The sequence below is a fragment of the Talpa europaea genome (assembly GCF_964194135.1).
Source record: "Talpa europaea genome assembly, chromosome: 4".
NCBI lineage: Eukaryota > Metazoa > Chordata > Mammalia > Eulipotyphla > Talpidae > Talpa > Talpa europaea.
In genome coordinates, this window is record NC_140070.1 from 21623222 (window position 1) to 21643627 (window position 20406).

Below are 20406 nucleotides of genomic sequence, written 5' to 3' on the forward strand. Positions count from 1 at the left end.
ACTTTCTTTAAAAAAAAGAAATTTATACTTTCTTGATCCATTTTGAGTTAGTTTTTGTGTGTGATGTAGGAGGTCAAGCTTCATATTTTGCATGTTAGATTTCCAGTTGTCTCAGCACCAGTCATTGAAAACACTGTTCCTGCCCTCAATGCAATATCATGGTAACTTTATTAACCATAGTTTACCTGTGGTTAACCTTTATTAACCATAAGTTTTATTTCTGGACTTTCAAGTCAATTCCATGTATCTGCATATCTACTTTGCCAATACTACAACATCTTGATTACTGTGTTGTAAGTTTTGATCCCTTTAACATCTTTTTCATGACAGTTTTGGCTATTTTAGGTGATAAAAGAGGTTTCAGGTCAGTTTGCCAATTTCTAAAAAAGTCAGCTGGGATTTTGATAGAGACTGCTCAGAACCTATATATGAAATGTAGAGTATTGCCATCTTTACAGTACACTCTGATCCATGAATGTGAGATATCTTTCCTTTTCGTTATGTTGTCTTTCATTTTTTTGAATGATATTTTGTAGTTTTTAAAAATATAAATTTTGCAGTTCTCTTGGCAATTACTGGTTTGTGTTTTTTCTATGTTTTGCTGGCTGCCATTCCTAATGGTCATGGGAAAAGGGCTGACTAAATGAATCTAATATAACTGTTTTAATCTTAGAGATTGTTGTGGCAGGAAATTTGTTGCTGTTTTGTGGCGGGAACTCGACGAGGCAACAGCAAGCCTTGTGGACGCTCTCTCTCCTTCAGTGTAATATAGGTTTTGGTCGCTTATGTGTAACTAATATTACTGCCAACAATCTTATCTCCCTACTCCTGGGCCCTCCAACAACATAATTTTTTTTTAAAGATTTATTTATTTATACAAGCACTGGGTACAGTCAGCAATGCGGGAGAATTCACCAGAGCCAGAGCTGGGAACAGAACAGGCAGACTGACAAAATACACTGCTGAGGGGAGCAGCTGGCGTCAGGAGAGGTCTACCCGCCATGTAGGACCTTCACCCGCGGATGGGGATCGAAACGGCGCTGCAGAGGCTGCGGGCAGCTTCGCAACCCAGCGCTCAACCGCTGCGCCACCAGGGAGGCCCAACAACATAATTTTTTACAAGCCTTTTTGATTCTCCTTTGGAGGGCTCTGTTCATGACCTTCAAGCCAAGTTACTAAATCAGCTCCATAAAATTCAAGTTTTCCTACAATCCATTGATGATCTTCTTGCATTTGCCAAACTTGCTCACCCACATATATGGTGGACAGGTTTTTCTTTACAAAGTTATGTTCAAATATTTTTATGCCTCTTATTTTTTTTTTTCTTGTCTGCCTAGGCTGACAGTGCTGCCTCTACATCCAACCATGTCAATGCCCACAAGCCATGCTGATCTACCAGACCACTCTTCATTTTCCCCCCATGCCCATCACCCATGTAATAGAAAGGGGGGGCATGTGGGCCCTATGAGCTGGCCACTCATAGGCAACTGTAACCTATTTGCTATCTGCAAATCACAATAGAACATTCCTTGACTACCTTCAGAGTATAGCCCGTATCACGAGGCAGGCCCAGGGACGCCTAAGCCACTGTTGATCTGATTACATGACTATCTCCATGGCGGTCTCGGGATAACTCTGCCTGTGATAACATCAAACTTTGATGATGCAAATATCTCTTGATGAATAGTCATGATGTCCACTTTCCTGACCCTCATAAAACTTTGTCACCCATTCCTATCCCACCCTCTGGACCTTATTCCTCATACCATTGTTGCATTTATCAGCTTTTACTTGCCTGAATGCTTTTAATAAGTGGCACAAGTACTTCTGCTCAAGTAGCAAAGTCTTGCCTTGCAAACTTGCTCCACAACTGTTGTGTCCCTCATCACCTTCCTGCTGCAAAGTGGCAACAAAGTGGTAACAAAGTTCCTCTCGCAACTAAAGGTTTTCAGAATGATACCAATTCTTGGTTAAGTGGCAAAAGAAATGGAAAATATTCATCATGTTGTGGTTTTGTTTACAAAGCCTTTAATCATGGGTAGAAAATAGGGTAGACAACAGGATTCAAGAATGCCTGTTTCCAAGTAACCCTTCATAATCAGTGCTCTAAGAATCGCAGTGGGAAAAAGATGCATGCAAATTGCAATTTAGTCTAGTTTGATGTTTTTCAAAGATCATAAACATGACTTTGAAAAATTTTCTAGTTGATGGTTAGTAATTATCCTGAGCTGAGGCTAATCTGGTTAAGATGAGCTGGCGAAGGAAAAGTCACAGTGTATTGGCTTTTGGAGGAGCAGTTTTTTTTTTTTTTTTTAAAGATTTATTTATATTTATACAAGAATTGGGGTACAGGCCAGAGATGCAGGGGTGAGAGGATTCACCAGAGACAGAGTGGGAAACAGAACAGGCAGATGGACTGAAATACACTGCTGAGGGGAGCAGTGGGGAGACAGGAGAGGTCTGTCCCGCCATGTGGGTTTCTCCCTGGCCGGCCGGGAATCGAACTCATGCTGCAGTGGCTGCGGATTGCTTCATAGGTTGCGTCTTAACCCCTGCGCCACCAGGGAGGCCCGGAGGAGCAGTTTTGATGCTAAGATGTGGTATCCAAATGCCCAAAGATTTGGTGTAATATAGTTGAGGTTGATTTTCATCTTCTGTGCAGCTGAAATGATCTCTAAGGTTTCTCCTGGCTAGAATAGTCTATGATGGAAAATAATCTTAATTTGCTCATATTTTGCTTGCAAATGATCATCTTCTAAATGATCCAGGAAGACATTGCCTCCACATATAAACATTTCCTCTGAGCACTAAAGTTTAAAAGTCCATGCTATAGGGCCTCCCCTGGTGGCCTAGCGGTTGAGTGCTGGGCTGCAAGGCTGCCGGCAGCCTCTGCAGCGATAGTTCGTTCCCCAGCCGCCAGTGAGGGTCCCACCAAAAAAAAAAAAAAAAAAAAAAAGTCCATGCTATAGCTTTGAGATTGTTTTTCTTAAGCAACAGTGATGAAGATTAACCTTAATGAAGATTAAGTGGACTGATGTTTTTTGTTTTAGTAAAATACTTCATTATTGTAGTTTATTCAATTTTAAAATGTTTAGTATGTAGAGGTTTAGAAATTACCCCTTATAGTTTTTTAAAATGTATTCTAAATAAAATTTAGGTAACTGTTTTGCCACTTAACATATAATAATCATTTTAATGACTTTCACTGAGGATATGCAGCAACATTTAGCTCCTCCTTGAATATTTGGGTTTCTTCTGTGTCACATTCACAAATCATTCTATGACAAGCATCTTTATAACTACACTTTAAAAGTTTGGGAAAATTTCTCATGATAGATTCCTAATAATAGTGCAAATTATTCAAAACATTCATAATGTATCACTTCACTTAAATAACAAATTATTCTCCAAAAGCTTCATTTATACCATGACTGTCAACATAAAAGAGGGTTGACTTCACCATACTGTGGTCAACATTGGGTACTATTTTTTAAATTGTTGACTGATGTCAGTGAAAGTTTTACTGGTTTACCCTCTAACCAGTTACTTTAAAAATAGTTCCATTATCTCATGAGTTGACTATGAACTTTTGAATATTGGTTTAGGTCTTAATCTTGCCACATTCTCTTTGTGTCTTGAACTTGTGATGGCTCATAAGCTTCTCCAAGTCAAATTTATCATTTGGGAACATGGGAAAGTTTTGGGAATAATTTTGAATTGTAACAGAATTGTTTTATCAAAAGCTCTTAAATGACATTTGCTTCTTCTACTAAGGTGGTGATGTTGACAATTCATTCCAGTGACTTAGAATTCTTTTTCAGGAAGTTGAGTTATTTTAAATCCTTAGAGCAAGCAGGAAAAAAAACACTGATGGTCAAGAACCATCCTCATGGGGTCTAGCTGGCATAATTTATTTAAGGATTATGATGCAGTGAGATTCTATCCAACATTGACTCTAAATAAAACTTGGCTACTGTTTATAAAGATGTCATGCATACCACATACTATTATTACCTTGGTTCTGCCACATATTAAATTTGCTGGGGACACCAAAGCACTAGAGTTGTGCTAGGTGCCACCAGGGGGCAGACGATGTTTGGGGAAAAATAGCAAGCCAGCTTGAGCTGTTAGTCTTAACCTAGCACACTTACTTTTCTGTGTATTTTACTGTATAAACAGGAACTGCTACTTCTGACTTTTGACTTTTCTTCTGACTGACTTTATTCTTGCGGTTCTCTTGTTCTTCTGTTTAAAAAGATCATTAGCAATATTTTCTTATATATGTGGTATAGCTTAGTGTAGTTGCAGTAAAATTTTTGTTGCCTGTGATGAATTAGTAGCATATTGCTAATTTCTTCTGGGTATTATACACTAGATTTCCCTCTTAACCAGGATAATTTGGAGTTTGGATGTTACTTACACAAAAACTGAAACAAAACAAACACTCCTGTATGGGATGGTGTTATGTCTATTTTTACTATGGATATTTAACTTTGTTTTTTATGATCTTAATCCGGATTGTTACCTTGCTTTTAAGAATTTCTGAAGAGGCAGGGAGGAGAGGTGGTTATGGCTTATTAATGTGCATATTCTAAAACGTGTTTTGAAATCACAGTGAAAAGGAAATACCTAAATATCATTTTTCTTAAATTTTTATTTCCTTGGTTATTTGTGTTTCAGTTGCCATGGGTACAATGGGTACTAACTCCATTGTCTGTGAATGAACTAGTTGTCTCTTTCCCAGAATTAACTCTTGACAGGTTATTGGATTTGTCTCTCTTGTTGACAACTTCTGAAATGACAGATTGGAGACTGAGTCAAGAGGAAGAAGGAATTATTCAAAATTTCCTTTCCTGCCTATATCCTTCCCTCTTCTGCCCTATATACTCTATTTCCAAAAAAGTTGCTGAGTTTTTCTTTTAGGAAGTCTTGGAAACAGATCATTTTTTGCATGTAGTTTCTTATATTTTTAAGATTAAAAATGTGAAAAGTTTATGCTATTTCTGGTCTAATATTAGTTTTACTTTAATGAGCATATTGTCAGTGATTTTTCTCATCCATATTTTACCTTTAAACTTTTTTTTGGGTGGGGGAGTTGTCATCCTATTTTACAGTACTTTTACAAATGACTTTACTAAAATGAAATTTAATAAGATAAAAGATACACATAATCACACCTCACCCCATGTTCCTAATTTTAAAGCATCACTTTTAAGAGACTGCCTGATTTTGTATAAATGTAATTGGTCAAGCGTGTCATCATCCTTCGAATACTGCCTGACTCATTTTTATTCCTTTTATATTTTATAGTATTTTTTAAAGTTTATCCAAGATAGCAGGTTTATATCTAGGTTTACACATAAATTATCTGGGGAACAAAATGCTCAATGCTATTCGTGCAAATGTAAGTAAACATTTAAAAATCAGGTCATGGATTATTTTAATGAACTCTTTTAATTTTTTCTAATTACCAAATAAACATTAGGCACTTGAAGTAATTAATTTTTCCCATAATGATTACCCAAGTAGTTACAGAATGTGTGACATTGGTTGTTACAAAGCTCCTAAGACCACCCACATTCTCCTCCCCTTTGCCATCTCTGATGAAAACCATAACAACCCATAAGCATGTACAGTGTGATGTAATTCAGAGGCTGCTTACTGCTGGAGCTGCTAAGCGGAGATTTCATTCGGAGGAAGAGCATTGTTTTGGCAACATCTGGGAGTGAAAACGGAAGCCAGAGGCACTCCAGCACTCTGGGTTTTTCTTTTGTGCGTGTGTGGTGGAATGGCACTTGCTCTGTAGGCGTGTTTTCCCCTCGCTGTATTTCTTGGCCTCCAAGAGTGCTGAGTTTAAAAAGACAGTATGTGATAGATAGTCCATGGAAGCTGTTTTCTTCTGTGAAATCTTTCCACCTGCTCTGAAGACATGTTGTTGTCTCCCAAATTTTCCTTGTCTACCATTCACGTCCGACTGACTGCCAAAGGATTGCTTCGGAACCTCCGGCTTCCATCAGGGTTTAGGAAAAGCGCTGTTATCTTCCATACAGGTTTGTCTTGCATAGATCTCTGTTTAGTGTTGCTGGGGGACATCTTGAGTAACTGGCAGATGTTTGTCAGAAAACGTCTAAGGAGAGAGATAATGGGCAGAGGGGACTGTCTAGTGAGAGAATTGGCTAAATTTGTGAAGCTGTTTCTCCTGTGTTTCAACAGGGCTGTATGGTACAGTCACTGTTTGCAAGCAGATGTGTGCTCGGTTTGTTTATAGAATCCAGTATTGTTGCCTGGGTGCTAGCTCTTCTAACACCAGCCAAATCCATGAAAGTCAATACCCTTAAATTGCATTTTAACTCAACTGATTTTGGAAAGAGGATACAGGCAGATTAAGAAGAATATTTCTTTGCCTTTAAGAAGGTGAAATGTGAGGGTTTCTTAGTTTATTATGTGGTTTCTCACTGAGGTGATGGTAGGTTAGTTTAATATACTCAAAAATTCCCTTATTCCAAGCATTTCTGAAATAAAGCATTATAATGGTTGTGGCAAAGTAATAAGTGCACCACAGATTAAGTTTTCCAAGATTCGTACTGACAATGCTTGCAATCACAAATGACTGTGTCTGCTGTTAATTCTTGTATCTGCTTTTTATTTTCTGTGCCCAAGATGGGAGTAAGTTAACTGTGTATTTTCGGCATACATTAACCTGCGTGTTTACTTTTAGGGGATCTGGTTGCCTTACATTGCTACTACTTGTTCTATGTGATAATTGCAACGATGGTAAATTAAGCCACTTTTTTTCTAGAAAAACTAGGGTGCTGTTATGTTTGGGTTTTGGCTGGCTTGTGTTACTGTGGTAGAATTGTCTGAGTATGGAAGTAGCAGATTTTTTTTCTTGTTTATATGCATGTCGGCCTGATGAGTCTTTGTTTTTCACTTGACTCATCTCTCTCCCTAGTGTTGTCAAAGGATTGTTTGTCGTTTCCCCTGAGGCCTCTCCCTTCTCTGTGGGTTAATTCTTACTTTTTCCAGCACCTCTCCCTCATGTTTCATAACTCCCCTTGACCTGTCACTCGAGTCTGCCAGCCTTTCCATCTTATCTGAGCTGATGACTGAAGGTAAATGAGGTAAATTAGGAGGTGCACAGTGGTTCTTCATTGCCCAGCCTAAATGCCACTGTAATTTTTTCAACATTACAAAATAAAAAGGTAAAAAAACGGTGCCCTATATTAGCCACAATTTGTGTGATTCAAAATAGCTCTAAATAGCTTTTTAATTTTAACTTTTTAAAAATAATGCACTCCATGCTCCAAGTTAAAAAGAAAAGCAATCAGTATAGAAGGTTTTACAATTCCCAGTAAGCCCGTTTCTTCCCCAGCCCCTGCCCTTTCCACTGAGGCTTGTCTATCCTGGCAGTAATTTTCTTATCAAATGTGAGGCTGTGCAGATCTTCTGTACCCTCTTTTGTTATATATACATGGAAGTATGCTACACATATCCTTTGATTCCCTGCTTTTTAAAGTTAATATGTCGTGGATTTTCCATGTTAACTCATGTCTAGCGCCATCATTTTTGACAATCATATAATATCCCCTCATTTGGTGAATCAATTTATTTAACCAGTCCTCTACTAGTGAATCTTTTTGATTGTTTGTAGTATTTAAAAAACAGATAGTTTTCTAGGGCAGCTTAAACAAAAGACAAGGCTTTTATTACCAGAATTTGACTGATAGTGGTATTTTAGGTGCATTTTATTTTCTGAATTTATATAAATTTTATGAAATATTTGTTTGACCACAGTTATTATTTGAGCTAGCATATGCTTAAAAATGATCTTGTCTACCTTATTTTATACTAGTAAGTTGTTAGTCCGGAAAAGAGAATTTCCCCAAGGACACACAGTCAGTCAATGGCAGAGATGGGACTAAATCTGAGACCTTTGTTTACAAATCTGTGATTTGCAGATTTTCCTGACTGTAAATTGGCTATAATTCTATTAAATCTATTGAGAAAAGTGTTTTGTTGTATATAGGAAATATTTTTTAATTTACCAAAGAATATAATTCTACTTACCCCCTAGGAAGACTCTCCTGTGATCTTATCCATATTGCATAACTTTAAGATCTGAGAAATGTTCGAATAAGATGGATGTTGAAGTCATTGCATTGATTCTTCTCCATGTGAACTGTAAGCAGTAGCTTGTGTTGTTGGTGTTGGTTGCCTTGGTGGCAGTGGTGTTGACTTGGAGTCCGAGAGCCTGGGGCAGGAGCATTGGCTCTGCTGGACGACCTTGTTCACGTAACAATACAGGACTTCAAAGAAAGGAATCAAGAGATAATCGAACCTCAAAATCTGTAAATTTTAAGACTACAGATTTCAGTGTATGTATGTATTACTGCCTGGATGTATTACTGATACATAAAAATACATCCTATCTAAATCTCTCCTTGCCATCCAAACTCAGTTAATACTCGTTTTATATTTTTTTATGATGCTTACGGTTTTTCCCTTATCCTGCCATCAAATCTCAGTCACCTTTGAAGCATTGTTCTTTCCTCATTTATCTACAACTATTTTACTGTGAGAATAAGACTATGTCCATTGAAGTGTCTATTTTTTTTTTTTTTACCCTCTGCCACTACTCTAGTTCAGGCTTTATTAAGTTGAAGCTTTTAAAATTGCTCTTCTTGAACACCTGCACCCCTATGTTTATAGCAGCACTATTTACAATAGCTAAACTTTGGAAACAGCCCAAATGCCCAAAAATAGATGACTGGATCAAGAAGATGTGGTACATATATACCATGGAATATTACTCAGCATTCAAAAAAGATAAACACATGCAATTTGCAGCAACATGGATGGCGCTGGAAGGGATCATGCTCAGCGAAATAAGCCAGAAAGAAAAAGAAAAATACCGGATGGTCTCACTCGTAGCAGGAATCTAGAAAACTTAAATAAGGGACCAGGAAAATGAATAACTATAAGAAAGTGAAAATCAAAATCAACAAAAATCTATGAACCAGAGACACTTTTGGGGGGGTGGGTGGAGGGAGGGGAGGGATTGGGGTCAAAATGGGGGGGTTGAAATTGTATGGGGAATATAAAAATAAAATTTATTATAAAAAATAAAATTGCTCTTCTTTTAAGCTAAATATAATCAAGTATTGAGAGTTTTATACCTGTCAATACTTTGCATAATTTGAAGGAGGTCTCTACTACCAGCTTTTCCCCTGCTTCCAAACTGTCTTTCACATTGCAAGATTACTTCATGCATTTCATAAATAAGTATTTCTTAAGCATGCACTAAAATACCCAACACAATGCTAGGTGCCGAAAATATAGCCAGGACTAAAGCACCTATGGCCCTTGCCTTGACACAGCCCACAGTATGACAGAGGGAAGCACACCTACAACATCATGTAATCACGGGTGGGCATGGACTAGGCACCTGGGGCAGCTCTTAGCAGGTGGGGCTGACTTTATCCACGTCTTTCAGAAGTGCCACTAAGCTTGGGCCTGAAGACATATGAATGAGCCAAGAAGAAAAAGTGTTCCTAGAAGAGAAAATAGCATGCAAAAACCCGGTGGTCAGACAGAGGATGATTCCTTCAAGGGAATGAAAGTATTTTGATATATTGAAGCATGGGGCAGTATGACTGCCAAGTATAGGGGCCCAGCCTCCTCCTCCACCCATCCTGACATATGGTACTGTGCACTTTGGCATGGCACCCACTGGCACTGCATGTTGTCAATCCAGGATATAATTCCTTCTGTAAATAACAGTGAGGAGAGAAAATGAGCGAATTTGCCAGAGTTTTGAGTGATGCTGCAGGATGTTAGACATGGATGAAAATCGGGGAAGTGCTCACATCTTCTAAGAAGTGACTTCACAGACTTGCCAAAGTATTCAGCTCAGACTATTTCAGAATTTTGCCTTAACATATTTGTTCCAATATTATGAGTCAGTGGAAGGAAAAAAATCTTGTAGGTAGAAATATTCCTTTTTGCCCGTTTTCAGTATGTTTTTCTATGAAGCTGGAGCTACCTGTATTTTTTTTTAAGATTTTTTATATAAAAGCTGGGGTACAGGTCAGAGGTGCAGGAGGGTGAAAGAATTCACCAGAGACAGAGCAGGGAGCAGAACAGGCAGATGGACAGAAATACACTGCTGAGGGGTGCAGCAGGCGAGGCAGGAGAGGTCTACCACGCTATGTGGGAATCTCCCTGGCTGGCCAGGATCGAACCTGTGCTGCAGAGACTGTGGACAGCTTCACAGCACTGCTCTTAACCCACTGAGGCCCCCGCCCCCCCCCATATTTTTTTAAATTGAGGTAATATTGGTTTACAACACTGTGTATGTCTCAGAAGTATAGGATCATACCCTTTCAGATCTGTCACTACACCCAACTCCAAGGCACCCATTGTCCTCCACCATAGTCCACTGGGCTCCCTGCATACCTTGTTCTCCATCCTCCCTTCACCTAGTGGTAGCTACAATTCTACAGAGTTCTAGGTTTTATTATTGCTTTGGTTTTGTGTGACCCTCTATTTTGTTTCTCTATAAGTGACGTTATCTGATATTTCTTTCTCCTTCTAACATATTTCACTTAGCATCATCCCCTCCAGTTCCATCTTTTTAAAATCTATTTACTGTCCATTCATGTTGTTGCAAATGGTGAGTTCGCCTTTTTTTTTTTTCCTTAATAGCTGAGTATTCCACTGTGTGTATATATATCATATCTTCTTAATCCACTCATCTGTCCTTGGGCACTTAGATTGTTCCCATAACTTGGCTATTGTAAATAGTGCTTCAGGAATGCATATATCACTTCAAATTAGTGTTTTTGCATACCTCAGAGTAGAATTGCTGGATCTTATGGTAGATCTATTAATATTTTGAGAAATCTCACCACTGTTTTCCAAGGGGACGCACCAGTTTGCATTCCCACTAGCACTGTATGAGGATTCCTTTTTTCTCCACATCCTTGCCAAAACTTGTTTCTGGGTTTTTTGATATAGGCCTTTCTCACAGGTGTGAAGTGATATCTCTTTGTGGTTTTGATTTGCATTTTTCTAATAAGTAATGATGCACATACTTTCATTTGCTTCTTGTCCATCTGTATGTCTTCATTGAAAGTGCCTATTTAGCTCTGCTGCCCCTTTTTTGATTGGGTTGATTTCTTGTTGAGTTGTGTGATTCTTTATAGATCTTGGCTATTAGCCCCTTGTCAGATGTGTGACAGTAGGGTGTTTCCCTTGCTCTCTCCAAAGGCATCATGGAAACCAATATTTTGCTTATGTTTTCTTCTATATACCTTTTGGTTTTAGGTCTTACATCCAAGTCCATTTTAATCCATTTTAGTTACTTTTTGTGTATGATGTGAGAATGACCTAGTTTCATTTTGCTTGTAGTGGTCCAGTTTTCCCAGAACTGTTTATTGATGAGATTTTCCTTTATCCAGTGTATGCTTTTGGCTCCTGTGTCATGTATTTACTGTCCACTAAGTGTATTTCTGGGATCTCAATTCTATTTCATTGGTCTGTGTGTCTTTTTTAAATTTCTGTACCATATTATTTTGATTACTGCAGCTTTGTAGTATAGTTTGAAGTCTGGGGCTGTGATGCCACCATTTTTCCTTTTCCTTTATCAGGACTGCTTTGGCTATGCAGAAACTTTTGTGATTCCATGTAAATTTTGGTAATGTTTGTTCTGTAACTTAGAAGAGTGCCATTGGAACCTTGATAGGAATTGCAGTGAATCCGTATATTATTTTGGGAAAAGGGCCCATTTTAACAATGTTCAGTTCTTCCAGTCAATGAGAAGAGATTATCATTCCATTTCTTTGTGTTGTGCCCTATTTCTTTTAAAAATGTCTTATAGTTTTCATTGTATAGGTCCTTAACCACCTTTCTTAAGTGTACTCCTAGGTATTTCATTCTTTCTGATGCAGTTGTAGATAGAATTTTTTTTTCTTGACTTCTCTCTCTAGCCCATTGTTTGCATAGAATGGCAAATGATTTTTCTAAATTGATTTTGTAATATGCCGCTTTTCTGAATCACTGTTTTTTAAAATTAGTTTTTTTAGTGGAGTCTTTAGGGTTTTCTATGTATGTTATCATGTCTTCTGCAAATGGCGATAGTTTTCCCTCTTCTTTTCCAATTTTGATTCCTTTTGTCTCTTTTTTCCTGCCTAACCTCTAGCTATGACTTCCAAAATTATGTTGGCTAATATTGGTAAAAGTTGACTTCCTTATCATCTACCTGATCTTAGAAGGAAAACTTTCAATTTTTCACCATTGAGTATGATGTTAGCTGTGGGTTTATCATCTATGGTCTTTATAATGTTGAGGTAAATTCCATCTATCCCCATCTTTTGAAGGCTTTTAATGATAAATTAATGTTGAAGCTTATCAAATGCTTCCTCTGCATCTATTGATATGGTCATATGATGTTAATTATTCCTTTTGTTGATGTGGTGAATTATATTAATCCATATTTGGATGGTGAATCATCCTTGTATCTCTGGAATGAATACCACTTAGTCTTGAAGTATGACCCTTTTAATGTATTTTGAATTTTGTTTGCTAAGATTTTGTTGAGGATTTTTGCATATTTGTAGTTTGTGTGTGTGTGTTTATCTGCTTTTGGTATCAGTAATGTTGACCTTATAAAATGTGTTTGGAACCATTTTCTCTTTCTTAAATTGTTGAAAGAGTTTGATAGGATAGGTTTTCGTTCACTTTTGAAGGTTTGATAGAACTCATTAGTGAAACTGGCCCTAGGCTTTTATTTGGGGGGGGGAGACTTTTTATTATATTAGTTATAAAAATTATCAATTTGAACCACAGAGTTAATTGGATTCAAGTGAAGGAAATTCATTACACTAAGAAATAGATTTTTTTTTTTTTTTGCTAAGTTAGATTAAAAGTAATTACTCTGGCAAGTTGTTGGGGGGTTGGGTGGGAGGGCAGTAGAAGTATTAATAGAAAAAATATTTTCATTTACTTAAATCAGCACAAAGAGGACAATTTTGACTGGATGTTTAATGAGAACAAGGTGGAATAGTCAAATTGTGTTGTTGTGTTTGGTATTCATTTTTGAGCTGTGAAGTAGAGTGCTTTTAACTGCAAATAACAGCCAGGTTAACTAACAGTAGCTTATCTGTCTCACCTGAGAAGTTCTGATGTCATTCAGTGGCTTAGCAAGTGTGTCAGGATCAACATCTGCTAATTTCTCAGCCCTTTCCTCTTGACTGTTGCCTCATGATCTCACAATGGCTGCTCCAGGCAGGAAAAAAAAGTAATAGGAAAGAGGTGGTGCCAAATCACTGAAGTTTACATCTCATTACTAGACCTCAGTCACATGGCTCTCTCTGCCTGCAAAGGAGGATGGGAAATTGAGTGTTTGACTTCTCCAGTCTCTCTGCTTCATTCAGGTATTTGGGGGTGGGGGTGGGTGGGTAGAGGCTTATTTCACTGCCACAGAGAAGGCAAAAGAGTTATTTCTCAAAAGGTGACAGTGGCTATTTACAAATAAGATTATTTTATTCACAAATAAAATTAACAAGTTGAATCTTGCAACAAACCTTGTTTATATTGTTGTGATGTGAGTGTTTTAGGTAATGAGCATCTATTTTGCAATTATTTCAATTAAGCACTTTCAAGATCTTTTGTTTGAATGTATAGGTTAATATTTGATTTAGATCTCTAAAGTTGCTTTTTGGTTGCATAAAATAATACATTGAGAAAAAAGGTAAAATTGAAGTGTGACTTTTATGTATTTATAATGTATTAACAAAAGATTAAAAAATTATTATTAAAGAATTTATGCATTTGTTGAACAGACTTCCATATCTCTTGCATTTCTCATCGTACAAAATGTAGAAGTCAATGAAGCCATTTAGGAAAACTTCCATAAAAAACATGTAGATACATGGAAAAACTGTGAATGCATTTGGATAGTAGAGAATCACTATAAATGAAATAATATAGATTATGGTACTTTTTCTTAGCTCTGTGGCATGTTTTAGAGCTAAAACAATATTAATAGTATGTGTACATTGCTTTTCATTTTTTTCTCATTAATTTCTTAATTTTCCTACATTGTCATTCATTTTTGTACAGTATTTGATTTCTCCCCTCTGATGTAGTCCCGGTAAATATCCCACCAGCACATCACCTGTGAGCCATCACCATGGTCCCTTGTGCTCGTTTCCATTCCTGTTTTGATTCCTCTCCCTCCCCTGCTGTATGCCTCAGATCTATAGTTTACACTGCTTATTTTCTTGGGTAAAAGACAAGTGTGGTTTTCAGTGTATCAATATTAAACATTTTTCTGTATTTGTAATAGGTAATCTTTGGGTTATTTTAGCACCTGAACATCCTTTTTTTTATAAACATCAGCAAGTATTTAGCTTTGGGGAAAAATATAACTGACAGAGCTTTTTTGGGGGGTGAGAAACTTGCCCTTTTTCTGAGGTTCTCTGGTTCTAGACACTTCTCTCCAAAATCGCTTTCCCTTTACTGGTTAGCATTTTGAAAAATGATGTTCTCCTTTTTTTATTATTGGTGTCATAGAAATTCTTAATGTTGAAGGTTTTCAGTGACTATTTTAGCTTTGCTTCTACTATAAGATAGTTTATTGTTTGGACTATACAGTAGGATTTTTTGACCCTTTGGTGTTTTGGGGGGATTCAGTCTTGTGTTGGCTCTTGCCTTGATTTAGCCATGCTGCTTTGCAACGGAGAGGAGTGGGACCTTGTTTGACAAAGATCATGTGATAGCAACACATCTGTGATGGATAGGGATACCACTTGTGCCGGTGGAGCAATGGCCCCCAGGGCCTGACCTCAGTTGCACAGCAGTGGAGATATCCTCTCAGCTGGCTAGCTCAATGTAAAGAGACAGAAGAGATAGCATTTAAAATTCTCAAGTAGGGCCTCCCTGGTGGCGCAAGGGGTTAAGCACCGCACTGTGGAGCAATCTGAAGCCTCTGCAGCACGAGTTCGATCCCCTGCCAGCCAGGGAGAAGCCCACATGGTGAAGCAGACCTCTCCTGTCTCACCCACTGCTCCCCTCAGCAGTGTATTTCAGTCAGTCTGCCTGTTCTGTTTCCCGCTCTGTCTCTGATGAATCTTCTTAACCCCCCTCATCTCTGGCCTGTGCCCCAGCTCTTGTATGCATAAATAAATAAATCTTTAAGAAAAAAAAATCGCAAGTAGTAAATGTACTGGAGGTAGAGCTGGTAGGAGGAGGGCCTTGCAGACTTTGTGCATGTTTTGAATCATATCCTATTCCTTGTGCTGTGTCCTTTCATGTGTTGAATTAAAAAGGACACCTTGTTGGTGCATATTGTCATCACTGAAATCAAACAGGCTTTGTGATGCTGAACTAGTAAAATTGGTAAGTCGAAATGATCAGCAAGACAAAGACTAAAAGAAGGTCCACATGAAGGCCAGTGTTTAATAACCAAGGAGGAAAAGCCAGTACTAGCGACTGCTGTCTAGTGAGATGGCCCCTTGCTGACATCAGTGGGAACTTGGTTTGCTGTGCTCTGAGAAAAGACCTATTCATTTTGTGCTTGGGCAGTGTGAACAAGGATAACAATAGATACTTGTTTCCTAACCTAATAAAAAGTAAAATTCAATTTAATAAGTTAAGCTAAGAATGCATATTTTTCCTATATAGAATTGTAATACTTATAAATCTTTTTGGTGTGTTCAATTTTTATGGTATAATCTCTAGTCTTGAAACAAATTCATAAACTTTGGATTTTTTAATTATTTAGAAAACTAATCAAGGGATGCAATTAGTAGCTTCTTTAAAGTACTTCTGAATATAGTGAATTTCCTACTATTCTTTATAGCTAAGTAGTTCATTTTAGAAACTTTAGAAATCTTTTTTTTTCTGGCCAGCTACATGGAAAATATTTGTTAAATTTTGATATTTCGGAAATAATTTTGTAAACATGTAATCCTGAAGTAGGAGTTTTTATTTTATTTTATTTTTTTAAAGATTTATTTATTTATACAAGAACCAGGCTATAGTCCAGATGCGCGGGAGGGTGAGAGGATTCACTGGAGACAGAGCAGGGAACAGAACAAGCAGACTGACAAAATACACTGCTGAGGGGAGCAGCAGGCAAGACAGGAGAGGTCTGCCGCGCCATGTGGGACCCTCACGGGCTGGCCAGGATCAAACTGGCGCTGCAGAGGCTGCAGACAGCTTCACAGTGCGGCGCTCAACTGCCTGCACCACCAGGGGACGCCATGAAGTAGGAGTTTTTAAATACGTATGTGCCTTCTATCCTTAATGTTAAATTACAAAATCTTAAAACATTTTTACATACAGTACAAACTATAGCAAAAAAAAATTAACAATAGAATAATGTAAAATTTAAAATGCCTAGATATCTTAAAATCCCCCAGACCTCAAAAATTGTCTGAGGTAATTTTAAAAGTCTAAACATTCTGTTTTGTGAGCTTGAAATGTTCCATATTAAACAAATGCCATAACCTCCCTAGCAATAGAAAGATATGTTCTGTAGAGCTTAAATTATTATTACTAGTAAGTCTTTTAGAGTAAAAAAATAGTGAAAGAATACCAAAAAACTTTATACAAATTAAAACTAATAATTGATGACATGAAAATTTTGAAAATATCTTAATTGGTCAGATTACCAGAGATTTGCTTTTAAATTACTACAGCTAGAAATGTTTGTTAAAACTCATGTGTTAGAGACAGTGTTCAGGACACTGGGAGATAAAGAGCTGATTGTTTCTAAAGAAAACTACATAACAGATGATTAAATTTAGAAAGTGTTAATGGAACAGTTGAGTATTAGAATAGACTCTGAAGAATGGTGAGCAAAGTGTAAGAAGGTGTCATAACACCTTCCCCACCAGGTCCCGCACCAAACTCTTGTCCTCACCCTCACATGCTAACCTACTGCTCTTTGTATTGTTGCTTAGCTGGAGACCTGTGACTCATCCTGGATCCCCTTGATCCAACTAATCATTAATTCTTCCTGTTCTGCCTCATAAACACATTCATCTTTCCTGCCTGTTCTCACTGTCATTGAGCCTCCCTGCTGACCTCCCTGTTACCCGCTCAGGTGTTCTTCCGCATCCCTCCACAGCCCTGCTCAGCCTCCTTGGCCCCCTCTGAGCTAAACCTCATATGACATACATGTTCTAGCTCCTGTTTATTATTATTATTTCTTTGTCAGAACGGGCCATCCAGGGGCTCCCGTACTTCTACACCTTTGTATTTGCTCACTTCTGCTCAGCTGTCTGCCAAATGTGCAAATGTCCATGCAAATTCAGCCTCTTGAACCCCTTTCTTGGACTGCCCCAGAGCTGGGGTTTCTCTACCTGTATTCCCACCCCACTGTAGATGTAATTCCATTTTATGACCATGAAATCCTATGGCCATTGTGGGTGTCTCTGTTGCATTAAAGTTCCTTAAGCTCAGAGGCCATTTGTGAGGAAGGCATCAGTAGACACTTAATGAACATTCGTCATTTGAATGACCATCATTCATAACCAAATACTCCCTCTTACAAGAATACACATTACCATTGCATTTTATCCCTAATAAGGTTTTTAGCAATGTAGGTTCAGAATAAGGCAGAAAGAAGTGGATCAGTTGTCTGTCCAGGCCGATGGCAGATTGAGAGCACCTACCAGCCCTTAGTTCATTACCGACCTTTTATTAACATACAACCAGTTAATACATGATCTAGTCAAAAGCACATACCATACAAATAGGTGGCTGTTTTGAGAACAGCAAGAGGTTAAGATACTGGGAAGACATGACTCACCAGGAATCCTTGGTGTCTCATGGACCTCTGTGCACCTATCTTTTTTCTATGTGCTGCCTACCTCACTCTCCCCAAGGCACTAGGAGCTGTCCCCCTCCCTACAGCAAAGCCATCATGGTAGATTTTTAATAAACACTTGGTGAGTGAGTATGTGCATTGAGTGTATAAAAAGCTAGGCAACATTACTGAATTCTGTGTTTAGTTTTGTTTTTCATGGATGCCAAAGCACACTCTGCTGATAGGTCTTATTTCTAACTCGATTTTAATGTTTGGAAAGGCAACAGATTTAGTTAATGGCTTGTTTGGCCTGAGGATAGATGTGTCTTCAGCAGCTAATATGTGGTGGTCTTTGGCTCAGGCCTTAATAGTTAAGGCTTTCTCTCAGAAATTGTTCTTAGCCTTGGTTTGAGGGTCTGGATGCCTGAGTGATTTGAACCTGAAAAGCAGGACACTTCCTCTTTGACCAGTCATTTTCTTTTGTACTTGATTAGGCTAGTTTTCCTTATTAAATTCATATTTCTCAGTAGAATGAACTGAGATTAGCAAACAATCTTATCCAACTGTTTTACAAATGAACACATGTCTTTGATTTAGGTCTTTTTTTTTTTTTTTTTTAAATCCTGGTGGAAGTTTCAGTTTCATTAGAATGAATTCCAGTAAGGTTGAATCAACCATGACAATAGTGATAGTTATCTTGTTGAATGACTCCTGAATCTATGAAGTTAACACATTTTTTAAGGTTTCTGATTAAATTGATTCTTTGAAATCAGAACATGTCTGTTTATAGATATAATGACTATACTTTTAAATATAGTTACATTGTCAAAAATGGTAACATGTTAAACAGAATGTAGGGGCATAGTTTGGGTTATGTGTTGTTCATTTCCTATAAATAATGACTCCTGTAGGATTTAAGGGAAACTGCGGCATTTTAGTATTAGGAAACACCCTCTTTATGAGCATTAGGGCTTTTGGCATCATTGGAGATTTTGCATCATTTCTGATCTTCAGTTGCACCATGAGCTAGGGTGTGTGGGGGGTGGTCAATGCTCAAGCTGGGGCATCAGTTACCATGTGGTATTATTTTGTCCTTAGGGAGCACCGTATATGAAGGGGAAGATTGAGGTCACAGCTTGTTTTTCCAGCTCTATGCAGAAGGCAGTCACTTGCCTATTTATTCTTACGTGAAATTCTCAAAGACATGTATGTCAATGTTGTATTTCCTCCTTAAATATAAACATAGTCTGAGTATTCACATACCACAAAACTTGTGTCATTCAAAATCCTGGTTAGATTCCCCCAAGGAAACAACATGAATTAAACATGTTTTCTTGATGACAAAGTGTTAATGTTTTAGGTACTCAGAATTCATTTTAACCATCTGTTAAAAAAAATAGTACTACTTGCATATTTTCAAATAGAGAATACATTTACCCTATGGTTAAAGAATTACAAAGAATGCATTAGAATACCTTTCATCTATCTGGTTCCTATGTCCTTCTCTGAAAAGGTAAACATTGTTAGTCTTTTTATATGTATTCTGTGATCATTTTGTTATGCCTTTATTTTTTAATGTAATTTATTTCTATTTTACATCATTGTCCATTTTTGTTATGCCTTTATAAGCAAAAAAACAGCTCTTACATTCCCTACATCTTTACACATCGGGGTCACATTAGCTACATTGCTCTTTATGGAGCTTTTCTCTTTCAGCACAAAGAGCCTCCTACTCCTGTATGACAGCTGTGGTATTCTACATATAAACGTACAATGGATTTATTTAAGCAGTTTACTTCTTTTGGACCTTAGGGTGCTGTCCTTTATTTTTTCAATCTTTCCAAACAAGTTTATAATGAAAACACTTTTATATATGTCATTTCATGTGTAGTTTTCATAAAAGGATAAAGTCTTGCTTACCAGCCATGAGCTTCTTGGAGGATGGCTTTGAGAACGGCATCCTGATGTACAGATAATTTCTGGTACTACCTGAGGCAGAGCTGTGTTTGTCTTCTGGATGCACTATTTGGGCTTTCATGAATGGACACTTGGGAGTTGATACAAATAGGTGGGTTCCCCCACTTAGAGATTGTTTTACCAACTCGTAAGGAAACCTGGGAGGAAAAGTAACAGATCCAGGGACTGCTTGGGTTTTACTAAGGCGGTCAATGTGCCCTTGCCTACTTATCTAGTTAGATGGAATTAACACCCTAACACACTCAACTGCCACTAAAGATAAACAGCAACCAGATAATATAAACAAAAAAGCAGCTAAGAACAAGGAGACTTGTGTGATTGAAATGCAACCAAACTTGGACAGCTGATGTTTTCCATGGTGTTCCTTAGCAAAAAGTAGTTTACAGTCTGGAGTGATCTCAACAGCATTCTTTTTATCATGTTAGGACCTAGAGAATTTTCTAAACTTCCAATGAATATATACAGTAACACATTTAACAATTCTGGAATGTGGAGAATTGTATTCTTATTAGCACAAAAATGCCATTTTGTTACCCAAAGTAAAGCAACCAGAATTAATAAAGGATATGTACAGATGCCAATCTCACTTGTGGACCTATGCCATCAAGATGCTC

General features: G+C 37.7%; 1 protein-coding gene across 4 annotated transcripts in view; it reads left to right on the top strand.

Annotated features, from left to right (window-relative positions):
* The window catches only part of MTUS1 (microtubule associated scaffold protein 1), a gene marked incomplete at both ends in the record, with an annotated part of 94569 nt that overhangs the window by 38122 nt on the left and 36041 nt on the right, over positions 1 to 20406 (top strand). The window contains one exon of one of the 4 annotated variants that reach the window (XM_084232173.1): positions 5930 to 6050. The exons of the other annotated variants lie outside the window; for them this stretch is intronic. Within the exon in view, the coding sequence (XP_084088299.1) occupies positions 5930 to 6050 (121 nt within the window). Of the gene's footprint in view, positions 1 to 5929; positions 6051 to 20406 lie in introns of those variants that run through there. 4 annotated transcript variants of the gene reach the window in all.